At 43.6% G+C, this 12930-nt stretch overlaps 1 protein-coding gene across 2 annotated transcripts; it reads left to right on the top strand.

The window, feature by feature from the left end:
- Nucleotides 1-3078: 3078 nt before the first annotated feature.
- LOC108942036 (transcription regulator protein BACH1-like) lies at nucleotides 3079-12050 on the top strand. Of its 2 annotated transcripts, none has more exons than XM_018765072.2 (5): nucleotides 3079-4310; nucleotides 8179-8469; nucleotides 8895-10154; nucleotides 10565-10771; nucleotides 11084-12050. In XM_018765072.2, exons 2-5 carry the CDS (start codon nucleotides 8218-8220, stop codon nucleotides 11486-11488), a joined length of 2124 nt encoding a protein of 707 aa, XP_018620588.2. In that variant the 5' UTR covers nucleotides 3079-4310; nucleotides 8179-8217; the 3' UTR covers nucleotides 11489-12050. The 2 variants fall into 2 exon arrangements, with proteins under 2 accessions (XP_018620588.2, XP_018620597.2); XM_018765081.2 differs by lacking the exon at nucleotides 3079-4310 and adding an exon at nucleotides 5838-6197.
- The last annotated feature ends 880 nt before the right edge of the window (nucleotides 12051-12930 follow it).

The following is a 12930-nucleotide window of genomic DNA, read 5'->3' as shown; positions in this document are numbered from 1 at the left end:
AGTAGAGAAGTGGCCTTATATAGATGCTCCTCTACTTCTGATGGTTCGACTTACGATTTTTTTTTTATACAATTTTGTTACGATGGTACGTTAGTGATGCGCTCTCGGTAGAATTTGTAACTCGAATTTTGAATTCCGATCTGTTTCCGCGCTTGCAACATGTGGTGCGATACTCTTTCCTGATGGGGGGTAAAGGCGGCGAGCCCCAACTTCCACTCAACCATGCTTACAGTCTCTGTAGTGATCACGCGAACGAGTGTAAACAACCGATACTGTGTTGAAAGCGTTTTTTTTATTTTGTGTTTTCGCATCCATCATGTCTACTAAACGCCCATGTGTGTCTCCTGCTTAAATTTGCCCAGCTGTAGGCTATGGTAAGTAAGTCTTCTGAGAACATTTAAGGTAGGCTAGCCTAGGCTGCAGTGTTCGGTAGGTGCGGTATTGTATTCTTTTTCGACTTATGATTTTTCCACTTACGGTGGGTTTATCGGAACGTAACCCCATCGTTAGTCGAGGAGCATCTGTAATCTGAAGGTTGTTCATTTGAATTTCACTTCCTGTTACACCTTTATATTGATGCAGTAAGCATATTGCTGTACAAATTAGTCCATAATAATATGCTTTGGATTACAGCGTCAGATAAGTAATAATATATATTGTTACTTTCATTTTTAACTGATGCATAATGAAATACCCCAGTATAGCCTCAATATCTTAGACATGGATGAACTTAATGTTCAGTTTTTGCCATATGTTTTCCAGGCAGTTTTCATTCTGCCCATCTGGAGTCTGGTTTACTAGCTATGTGTGTTAAAATTTCTGACAATTACATATTTTGAAGTGATGCCATAACTAATAGTTTTGGTAAAAAAGCAGTATTCTAGGAGATACTTCAACATATTTAGCGTTAAGATCAGCAATCAGAAATGAAAACTATTTTCATGCTTTTTCTGTCTGCAAAGTAGAAGTCCGTGGGAAGGCACAGGAACTGACGTGTAATTCAGAATTTCTGTAAAATGCAGAAGTGAAAGGCTCAAGATCACTATAGCTGTCATAATGGTACTGCTTTGTGAATGAACATACCATCAAATGTCCCTTGCAAGAATATTTCATTAAAAGATATATATGTTGTACGCAAATATCTCAGCTAACAGCAGTTATGAAATAATTTGAGGGTGTGTACGCCTAGCAAAAACGGATAAAAAAAATACAGATTGTGTCCCCATGTGATCCTACGTGACCGTAAAGGTCTGTTTTCTTTTGAACCGTGGCAAACTGTTGTCCAAACCACAACAGTCATGCGAGCTGTCTTTGCATTTTACAGAAATTCACAACTCTGCATGACTTTACAAAATTAGTTAAAATTTTCCATCGCAGTAGTATTTATGGTAAGCTCAACACCTGAAGGGATTTCACAACACGCAGTACAACTTGTTCTCTTATTACGAAACCACGATCAGCTGACCAGTGTTCGTCCAGGAAGTCGGACCTATTATTTCACTTCCTACAAACAAAAGTATAAACGTGTCAAAGAAAATCAGTATTAGTCTACAGTAATTAATACTTTGTTTTATTACAATTATGTCTAAACTGCCTGTGCTGTTCTCTTACTGCACAAAGGCTGACAACATTCCTGAGAATGCAACTTTTAAAACTGGGGTTTGTTTAGTTATAAGTAGGTACACGTCATGATGACTCATAGTTTAAAAAAAGTAGGTAACTCTTTGGTAAATCATTTTTAAAACTGGAAGTGCCTACGCAATCTGAATGACACATTCCTGTCACGGTCAGATTGGTCAAGACACATCTGGTGCCACAGGCCTTCGCTGTGCACAAAGTCCACATGCAGATGTTTGGTTTAAACAAAGCCAAAATGTGGATCTTGTTTTCTACAGCTGTTCTTATGATGATCAAACATGCTTTTTGCGTAGCTGACAAGGGCATTTACAGAAAACGAGGAGGTGGACAGGTTGTACTGCATTGGGTTGAGAAGACCTGCACTTTCCCATCATGTGCCTTTACTGAGGACCCAGTGGGTACAGTGTGCCTCTCAAAACTGTTTCTGAGATGGCACATTCAACTCTAGCTATATTTGTGCTGTGAGTATGAGCTGGGAACGCACTTTATTAAGCTTATTGAAGCCAAAAGAGGAGGTCAGGGCAGGAGCGACGCGAATTACAATGTAATAACAAACAATGCGAGTTTAAAAATCAGCCTCAATATTATGTCTGTTCGCACTGCGGATATTCCCGCTCGGTGGCGTTTCTCACACGGATGCGAGACGCATTTGTTGCGTTCGTGACATTTAATTGAAGCAAAGGATGAAGAAAAAAATACCAAGAACAGATTAGAAATGAAATCGGCACCTACAGTACCAGGGGGTAAAACAATGCATGCTTTTTTTTTTTTTGCCACAAGTTTTGGAAAAAAAAAGATTAATAAACATTGTCATTTTTTAAATAACATTTATTTCATTACTTATTTCCTTAAGGGGGGGCACGGTGGCGCAGTGGGTTGGACCAGGTCCTGCTCTCTGGTGGGTCTGGGGTTCGAGTCCCACTTGGGGTGCCTTGCGACGGACTGGCGTCCCGTCCTGGGTGTGTCCCCTCCCCCTCTGGCCTTACGCCCTGTGTTGCCGGGTAGGCTCCGGTTCCCCACGACCCCGTATGGGACAAGTGTGTATTGGGGTGCGGTGGTGCAGTGGGTTGGACCGGGTCCTGCTCTCCGGTGGGTCTGGGGTTCAAGTCCTGCTTGGGGTGCCTTGTGACAGACTGGCGTCCTGTCCTGGGTGTGTCCCCTCCCCCTCTGGCCTTATGCCCTGTGTTGCCAGATTAGGCTCTGGCTCCCTGCAACCCCAAATGGGACAAGTGGTTTGGAAAGTGTGTATTTCCTTAAGGGGGGGCATGGTGGTGCAGTGGGTTGGACCAGGTCCTGCTCTCTGGTGAGTCTGGGGCTTGAGTCCCACTTGGAGTGCCTTGCGGTGGACTGGCATCCCTTCCTGGGTGTGTCCCCTCCCCCTCCAGCCTTACGCCCTGTGTTGCTGGGTAGGCTCCGGTTCCCTGCGACCCCATATGGGACAAGTGGTTCAGAAGATGTGTGTTTGTATTTCCTTAAGAAAGTATGCAATGTTAAAGTAAGCTACTAGTAGTAAGGTGCTAAGAAACTTTTACACCTGCACCATTCAGAGCATCATGACAGGAAGCATCACAGCCTGGTTTGGGAACAGCACCCAGCAGGACAGATGGGCTCTACTGAGGGTGGTGAGTTCAGTTGAGCGTACCATCCGAATGGAGCTCCCTGACCTGCAGTCCGTCTACAGCAAGCGGTGCTGAAACAAGGCCAGGAAAATAGTGGAATACCTCAACCACCCGAGCAACGGACTTTCCTCTCTGTTACGGTCAGGGAAGCGCTTCCACTCCCTAAAGACCGATACAGAGAGGATGAAGAGGAGCTTCTTCCCTCAGGCTGTTTGGGCCATCAACCAATACGACACCAAGGACTTAAAAACCAGTCACCTCCAGGAACCACCCCACCTCTGCTATTCCATTTATACAAACTCTTGTTTGTATCTTGCACACTACATTGCATTGTTGCACACCACACTGCACTGCATCTTATGCTGCACAATTTTTATAATTCATTGCACGTCTTTTTATAGATATTTATATATTTTGCTTTTTTATATGTATAGATTTTATAGAAATTTTTTACATTTTACTAAAAAACCTGTTATGTTAGACAGCCGTAGCATTTTCTGCACGTCGTACTGTGGGGGTGTGTATGTGACAAATAAAATTTGAATTTACGACACTCAGTCACTGCTGTGTGCGCTACTCGATTCTTGCTGACACCTTCGACTTCCCAAATCAATGTGACAATGATATATACCTTCTACAGTATACAGGGGGGTATTCTTTCTGTTTCGATCAAGTGTGCGGACTTTGACGAGTACTGTAGGTGTTAAGGGATTCGAACGAACAACCTCGAGAGACCCCGGGCGAGGCGCGAGCGTGCACACTCAGCGACACCAGCTCGCGAACGGAAGCCGTGCTCCGGCGGAAGAACGAAAGCGCAGGAACAGAGCGCCGTGGTCACATGACTTCAGTCCCACCAACGCACACAAACACGTAAACACGTTCCTCCTGAAGTGCTCTTAGGCGCGCGCACGCACAGGTAGACGCGCAGGTGTACGGGAGGCAACGGCGCCCCGTCTGTCGGGACTGAGAGAACCCTGCTCGGCCCGCAGCAGAGGATCGCTGTGGACACGTCCGGACTGGGCAGCCGCTGTGATGGAGACGGTCGGCCTATAGGTTTGTAATTGAGTATTCCCGCACTGAGCAGCCGAACCGCGACTTCGGCAACGAGCTCCCGATTAATTTATTTTAATTAAACACCCACATCGCCGCGTGACGGTGGGACGAGGTGTCTTTCGGTCCTTGTGGATGTGACTGTCGGAGCGCAGCGAGGAATGCTGGTGTGATTTCAGCTATGAGTTCATGATCATGTCATGACACCGTGTATTTACGGCCAGCGGTGCCAGCAGCACTCCTGAGCCTGGGACATGTTTGTGAAGGTTGTTCGAGTCACTCGAGTCGGTTTGCGTGTATCGCTGATAGTAGTGCTCGCAGCTGATGGAGCACGTCTTTCTGGTCGTGGTGGTCCGGTGTTAAGCTTTCAGTAAACTCCGGGTTTATCGGAATCGAAAACTTCCCTTGCCGACCGTCGTGCACATCAATGACATCATCACGTGCTACATAACAGTATTTTTAATAACTGCATGATATTAGTAACGTTATTGTTACACGCAGTTCACTTTCCCTTTTTCTCCAACTTCAGACAGCTGCTACAAATCGTGAGCCGCGAGGCACCAAGTCTCCCTCCCCATAACCATCAACTTTAAATGAGAGCTGCCGTGGCGGCCGTTCGCGGAGCTACGAAGGGCGCATGTGCGCTTTTTCTACGTGTTATAGTAAATTATACTTTTGTAACGACACAAAATGGTGTCCCGTGAGAGACGATATTGATGATTTAACCTATTGATTTGACAACGGGACGCTCCTTCAACTTCAGAAACGGGACGGAATTCGATCTTTATCTGCAAAAATTTTATGTTCTAAGTCGCTTAAAAGACGCACACAAAATATAGCTATTAGTGTAATTTGTATAATATTGATTCGTACCCGTGTGATGACACGGCCCGGGCCGTGTGGAATAGAAATCTACCACAGACCGCGACAGTACCGAAATAATAAACCTCTATATTATTATTCAAATGGTTCGTTTATAATGTGTGGTGAAAGTTCTAATTTTTGTCGAAATGGACCGTTTACTGTCAGCGAAAAAGAACGATAAGGCATGTGGGAAACGTGGAGAAATAGTGTTGAAGAAGTGTGACTCAGCAAAGCGCGCGGCGGACCGTCAGTCGCGCGGACATGCCCCCCCCCTCACCTCACTCCCCCACTGGCTTCACCTTCACCAACTTCACCACCTCAACACCATGTTCACCACCCTCTCCTCTCCAGTCCGTTGTTAACATTTCTAATATAAACAACGTTTTACCAGCACTTACGTCATTTGCGTAAGCAAATATTTGCTCTTCGCACTGGTGAAATATAGTACATTTATATTTATTCCTTTGGCAGATGCTTCTCTTCAAAGCTGACTAGACAAAAGTGCATTGGGCTAACCGATGGGGGTAGAGATGCAGGCACACGATTAATTTTTTTTTTTTTTTTTTTTTAATACCACTTGCTAACCAACAGTGTTTTATGAGTAACTGTGTAGAATTCATATGGTGCACAAGATTTTTTTTTTTTTTTTTTTTTTTTTTAAAAAAAAGCACATAATTTAATGAATGTTTAGGGAGCAGACAGGAGATCGGGATAGACGTGGGTCGGAAAGAGATCTGTTTGGATACGATAATGCTGATAAGGATTCTCTGAGTGAAAGAAGGAACTCATTCCACCGCATTAGAGCCAGAACCAGGAACCTTTAGGATCTTAATTTTGGACTTGTGCATGCGACCACCAAACATCCAGAAGTAGAGCAGCGTAACAGTCTGGTTAGGGTGTAGTATGTGATCAGGTTATGCAGGTATTGGGGGTGGTGTGGATCTATTGATGGTATTTTAGGCTTCAACCAGAATCTTGAACTCGATGCTGGAAACTACAGGAATCCAAAGGAGTGAGACATGGAAGGTGAGATACTTACGGTGGTTTTGGTAGGTCAGACACAATTCATCCAGCAGCATTATGTATGACTTGGAGACACTTGATGGCAGAGGCTGGAAGACCAGACAGAAGACAGTTGTAGTTCTCCAGTTACGGTATCACAGTAGCCTGGACCGGAAGCTGTGCAGAGTTTGATAAGAGTGGGTGTTCTGGATGTTATGAAGGACGTATCTGCTGAACCAAGTTATGGCTTCAGAAACTGAGACTTGAGTTGATTGTTCCTTCTAGGCTCTTAGAAGATGAAATAAGCGAGTTGACCAGTTTGATAAGAGTTCTCAACAGATAGATGACCCAGCTGGGAGGTGAAGGATCTCGGTCTTGGAGAGGTTGACTTGCAGTAGATCCATGCAGATACGTTCAACTAGAAGGAACTGGCTTGTGATTTCTGGGGTGAGTTGGGGTCAAGAGAGAATTTAGCTTGAGGTGGGACTTTTTTTTTTTTTAAGACAGCTGGAAAGCTGTCAGAGGAGAGTGAGGAGTCGGTGATGGAGATAAAAGAAATCAGTTAATGGGAAGTGTCCTGTAGAGGAGGAGATGGGATGGGATTAAGGGAGTAGGTGGGGACTCTGAGAGCAGAATTCTGAGATGGGTTGAAATGCAGCAGGTCAGGTTTTGCTGGGAGTCCCAGCATGGATCTAAACTATGTGATTAGCTAATAAATAAGTCAAACTTTCTGAGCAAGGCAAAAAGTTTTCAAAAGATAACTGAATAGTTTTGCTTTTTGTCAGTCTATGAAAATGTGAATCCAGTGTTTCAGGACTGTAACAGAGACATTTGAAATTTACTTTGTCTGGTGGGGTGTCTGCTCAGCACGTGAAATGGAGAATTAAACTGACCATCTGTTCATGAAAAAGTACATCACACAGGCACGCTTAAATTTACTGAAATGGTCTTATGTGAGCAATATACATAAGTGCTTGAAAGTACAGACATGCATTGCTTATCGACAGGGATACATTCTGAGAAATGCGTTGTTAAGTGATTTCCTCGTGGGAACATCATAGTGTACTTATACAAGCCTAGGTGGTATAGCCTTGATGCAGTCAAGAGAGGCGGTAAACACAAGATTTATGACGCTGCTGCCAATGTAACACAGCATAGTGTTTTACAGGAAACTTTTGTTTTTAAGTAGAAAGAGTAGTGTACTGTTAAATAATGAAGAAAGTACAGTATAGTAAATACATGAACCAGTAGCATAGATGTTTATCATAATCACTGTACATAATTATATGTGCTGTACTTTCATATGACTGGCAGTGCAGCAGGTTTGTTTGCACCAGCAGCATCACAAACATGCAAGTAACACATTGCGCTACAGCATCGCTAGTCAATAATTTTTCAGTTCTATTATAATCTTATGGAACCACCCTCATATATGTAGTCAGTCATTAAGTGGCACATGACTGTATATGAAATGCTATAAGGATGGCTATTTTTGTATAAAATATTAAAATAAATGTATAAAATCTAATTCTCAAATGTTAAAATAAGCTTATAAAATGAATAAATGACTGATTTACACACCTGATTCTGCTTACCTACATGGTTTAAGTTGGAGTTCACTTATTTTTGCAAGTGCACTACTTCTGTTTTTTTTTTTTCCTCCTACACACATGATTTCCACTAAAGCAGCATATGGAATTTGTCTTTACACACCTGTTATGTCAGATGAGGAAGACTGGTTCTGATTAAAAAACCAGTTTTGCGGTAAAACTTAGCCACACTAAGGGTTCACATACTTTCAAGCATATTTATTAATGTATTTCACCCATGCTCCAAAATAATGACATCCGCTTTAATTAGTGAGCAGTTCTTAGTAAGGTAACATCATAATTCTTTTAATTTCTTTGTTCCTTTGGTTGTTAATGAAATATTTGGGGTGAAAGGAAAATGGTCTTTGTGGTGTGTATGTGGGGGGGAATTCACTGCCACTATGTTGTATTTGCAGGTAGAATCAGCTGTTCCTTTCCACTGAAGTCTGCTAAAGATGTCCAACACCCTGTCTCTGGAGGTCCCACGGACTTCTGTTTTCACATTCCAGTCCTCGGTGCACAGCTCACACGTGCTTTGCCGCCTAGACGAGCAGAGGCAGAATGATTTCTTATGCGATGTGACGCTGATTGTTGAGGGCCGCAGCTTCCGGGCCCATCGGGTCGTCTTGGCTGCATGCAGTGACTACTTCCAGGCTCGCGTGGGCAGCCACGCCGGACAGGGCATGGTCATCACCCTTCCGGATGAGGTAGGAAGCGGCCTTGCAGCTCAAGAACACTTGATCACCAGCAAACTGAGCACCTGCCTCTTGCCTTATCTTGTTAATAACACAGTTTTTCTGGTTGTCAAATTTAAGAAATCTTAATTATAATCGTTCATTTGTATCTTATTACTTACCCCAAATGGTCTGCTTACTGCTAAGGTTTGTTTTTAGTTTTTCTACTAGTCTTTATTACGTAAAGAGTCCCGTAGTGATCGAGAATGTCTTCCCTCACACTTATGTACAAGCTATGCTTAATATTATGTTACAAAAATTGCACTGTCTTGCTGCTTTGATATAATTCAGCAAATAGTAAATAGTTTATGTATCTTCAATTGACTGTTAGATGTGATATTTAAACAAAGGTGATTTTCACTTAATGCTTTACTGAATGTGTTCTTTTACTTTTTTAGGTTACAGTAAAAGGCTTTGAACCATTGCTGCAGTTTGCATATACTGCCAAACTCCTCTTCACTAAAGAAAATATTCTTGAAATCCACAGTTGTGCAACCATTTTAGGGTTTCACAACCTGGACAAGGCTTGCTTCGAGTTCCTCGTTCCAAAGTTTTTTGACAAAAGCAAAGGCATACAAGGATTGCGGAGAAAGGCATGCTGTAGGCAGAGACTTGCACAGGCGGACTTCAGCATTAACTTAAGTAAGGATAACGGAGAGCAAGGTTGCACAGGCACAGAAACCCAGCTCCCGCTCATGAACCTGAGGAGCAAGGAGGCAGCTTTCCCAGGCTCCGAATTAACTTCATGCCCTCCAGAGAGCCAGAGCAGAGACAGTGCTGAGACAGATGGCCAAATGGACTGCGCGCCGCCAGGCCCGAGTCGCTGTGCTTTGCTGGCAGCCTGCGGGAAGCAGGGGTTGTGTCTGGAGAGCTGTGACCCTCAGATGACATTCCCCTCTGAGGCTCTGACCAGTGAAGACTTTTGCCCCCCTTGTTTACCCTGCGTAGTGGAGAATCAGGAAGAAGTAACTGGGAGTACCAGCTGTGGGATCACACCCAGAATAAGTGATGTTTGTTTGGCTGGGGTTGATGTAACCCCTGGGTGCCTCCCTCGTGTGACACTGCTTCCAGAAAGCCCCAGCTCTGTTGCCTTTGGGGCAACCCTGGAAATGGACTGCAGCCAACCCTGTCAGCCTACAGCAGCTGGGAATGACTGCTGTCCAGCTGGCCCTTTTGGAGATCTTGAAGCTGCTGTAGCAGCGGTGGGAGTAAGCAGCGCCTTGGGACACAATGGGAACAAAGAGACAGCAGATATCAGCCCCTCGTCCAACTCGGCTCTCGCCAGGGTGGTTCAAGGCAAGGATGAGCCTGAACGGAGTATTGTTGAGCGGGAGGTGGCTGAGCACCTGGCCAAGGGATTCTGGCCTGACCTGTGTCCCTCACAGGCCCCGGAGCCCTTGCTACTGGATCCAGCAGCCCAGGCTGGCCTAGAAAAGGCTTCAGACTTCCACTGGCTGAAGCAGCTGGACCTGACCTCCAGCACAGGGGACTGTCCCTTCCTTCGGGACCTGGGAGGAGAGGAGACACGCCTCCCTGATAGTGAGCCGGTGTCACAGCCAGAAAAGAGCCCATACGTCTCCTCTGTCAACTCAGGGGAAGATTCTGACTGTGACACAGAGGGGGACAGTGAGTCATACACTGCCGAGAGGGCACATGAGGTGAGTACTGCGCACCATAAAGTAGGACCATGTAGAGGAGCAGTCAAGGAGGAGCCCGCTTGACAAGTTTATGATATAAAGTGTGGCATCATAAAGTCATGAAGCCTTCTTTAGTTTTTGTGCTACAAAGTGCATTTCTGATAAATCATAAAACAAGTAGAAATACTTGATAGTTATTTCTTACAGGATGAGCTTTCTTTTGCCAAAACATATTTTATTTACTGGTATGGCTTGTAATTTTGCCTTACTACTGGGATGGGCTACCCATATGTTTGACATTTCAGGGTGCATCCTATTATTTGTGGCATTTATTTTAATGAAGCAAGCTCATAATGACCATGTGTCTTAGTATCTACAGGTGCATGAAAGCAGGAAGAAGCAAAACTGATCTTGTGTGCTCTTGATTTCAGGTTCAACTGCCTTTCCCAGTGGAGAAGATCTCATCCCTGAGCCGCAATGACTTCCAGCAGCTGCTCAAGGTCCAGCCGCTGACTCGAGAGCAGCTGGACTTTGTACACGATGTGCGGCGCCGCAGCAAGAACCGTATGGCTGCACAGCGCTGCCGGAAGCGCAAGCTGGATTGCATCCACAACCTGGAGTGTGAGATTGACAAGCTGGTGCGTTTGCCTCCCTGTCATTGTGTCCAACTTCCAAAGTCGTCCAGCTGATTAAACCAGTGAAAGGCAAATCATGGTCTTAAAGTTGATATTTCTCTGTTTTTGACTGATCTTGCTGTTTGTAATGGATTTCAATTCTGATTTTAATTAAACGATAAGAACTGTGAACAAGCTCCAGCTTTTTTTTTTTTTTAGTGCAAGACCATGTGCTATTCCATGGCTATAGTCTGTGCCCTAGTGTACTGTCTCTTTGCCTCAGGAACACAGCACTGTGTTATCATAACTGGTGTGCCCTTTTTTCTGACCTTGCAGAATAATGAGAAGGAGAAGCTGCTGCAGGAACAGGAGGAGCTGCGTCTCAGCATGGAGCAAGCGATGCGCAATCTATCCAGTCTGTGCCAGAAGGTGTGCGATGAAGCAGCACTACCGCCTGAGCAGCTACAGGCCCTGGTGAAGTGTTCTCCTCTGGACTGTATCACGTTTACTTCCTCTGATGGCTGTGCCCGGGACTCCTGCAGCCCAGAGGGCACAGGTACAGCTGAAAGCAGTGCAGCCCCCCAGCATCTCCCCCCATCAACTGATCCCATCTCCAGGACAGCCAGCACCCCAGTTGCGGAGACGTGTGACCCCATCTCCATCATAAACATCTGCCTAGACAGCAGCAGTACATGCGTGACGGGTGACTCTTATACCCACTCCACTTTTTCCTCAGTTTAAATAAGATTCACCTACATAGTATTCAAAAAGTTCATCCTCAACTTTTCCAGTGACTCTGGGATTCTACAAATTTTTTTTTTTTTAAATTTTCTTTACCATGTGTCTCTGATTTATTCAAGGATCGTTGTAGCAATTTCAGAAGAACAGTAAAAGAATATATATCTACTACGCATTGCCCACAAGATTCGAAGCTGTCATCACAGGACACGAGTGTGGATTACCAAAGATTAGGTGAAAGATTTGCTGGTTTGGTCTTATTATTTGAGTAATGGAGAAAAAAACAGAAATAAACCAAAGAGTCTCACCTGTTGTAAACAAAATTAAACACAATCCTCATCTTAAGCAGAATCAGATGATTGTCAAAAAAGTAAACTAGTTAAGCTGCTAGGAGTTGTATCTGTTAGATGTAAAAAGGCTTAATTAATCCTAAAAGCCTGATGTGCTTGTCATTTTCCAATGGCAGTAGTATAAGATTTTTTTTTTTTCCTTTTTCATATTTTAGTTTTAATAATTTGTGTATTGCCCCCCTACTTTTAGCATTATGCATTTAAAGCAACTTATTTTCACAATTCTGACAGCCATGCAAAAAATTTTAACAAGTACCATTTGCAAATGCGCACCATTTATGGTTCTGATTAACTGTATCTTTATATCATACATAGTCAATTTGAAAATGTAAAGTTTTGTGCAAGTATTTTTGCATGCATATGTTTACAAGACATAAAATTGCATTGATTATGTAGTATACTTTCGTATATATACTGTAATGATGTTATAGTCACACTAAACAATCTTTTGTATAAGACTTTTTTATTTTTCATTCACTGTTACTACACTTTTTCAGTTTAAAAATACGGAAGCCATGTGCCTTGTTCTCAGATTCTGGAAAAAACAGTACCCTCTAGAACTTTTCCTCAACAGAACCACTGTCAAGTAAAGCAGCACTCTACAGAAGGTGGTAGTTTGTGCCCTCTGCACATTCAGGATCAGCATCATCATCATCATTTCTTAGCAGCAATAGATTGAGTAGATTTTCTGAGGTACTGTACTAATCATGCAGCTTTAAGCAGCAGAGAACAAATTGGCCCAGCAAGCTTATAAAACAAAGAATTTTCTGTTGTTGTTTTACTTGATGCTTTTTTTTCCCCCTAAGCAGTTTATGGTCTTATCCATTTATAAAGCTGGATATTTCACTAGACCAAATTAGGGTAAATTTATTCAGGGTTAATACATTGTGCTCCCCAGCAATTAAACCAACAGTCTGCAAATTGTGAGATTGTTCCCTTCACCTTTTTTGCTAACTGCTGCTTTGAGTTGAGCATTCTGAAAACTTTTTCCATCTTGGGTGTTATACTGAAGCAGTTCAGGATAAATACATCTGCTGAAGGGTACAGCAGCAGTTCTCAGTCATTAACTTGAAACTGTAACCAGTAGATTACTAG

Source organism: Scleropages formosus, chromosome 10 (genome assembly GCF_900964775.1).
Source record: "Scleropages formosus chromosome 10, fSclFor1.1, whole genome shotgun sequence".
In the NCBI taxonomy this organism is placed as follows: domain Eukaryota; kingdom Metazoa; phylum Chordata; class Actinopteri; order Osteoglossiformes; family Osteoglossidae; genus Scleropages; species Scleropages formosus.
The sequence above is the reverse complement of the archived record's forward strand: the minus strand, read 5'-3'. Positions and strand labels throughout refer to the sequence as shown.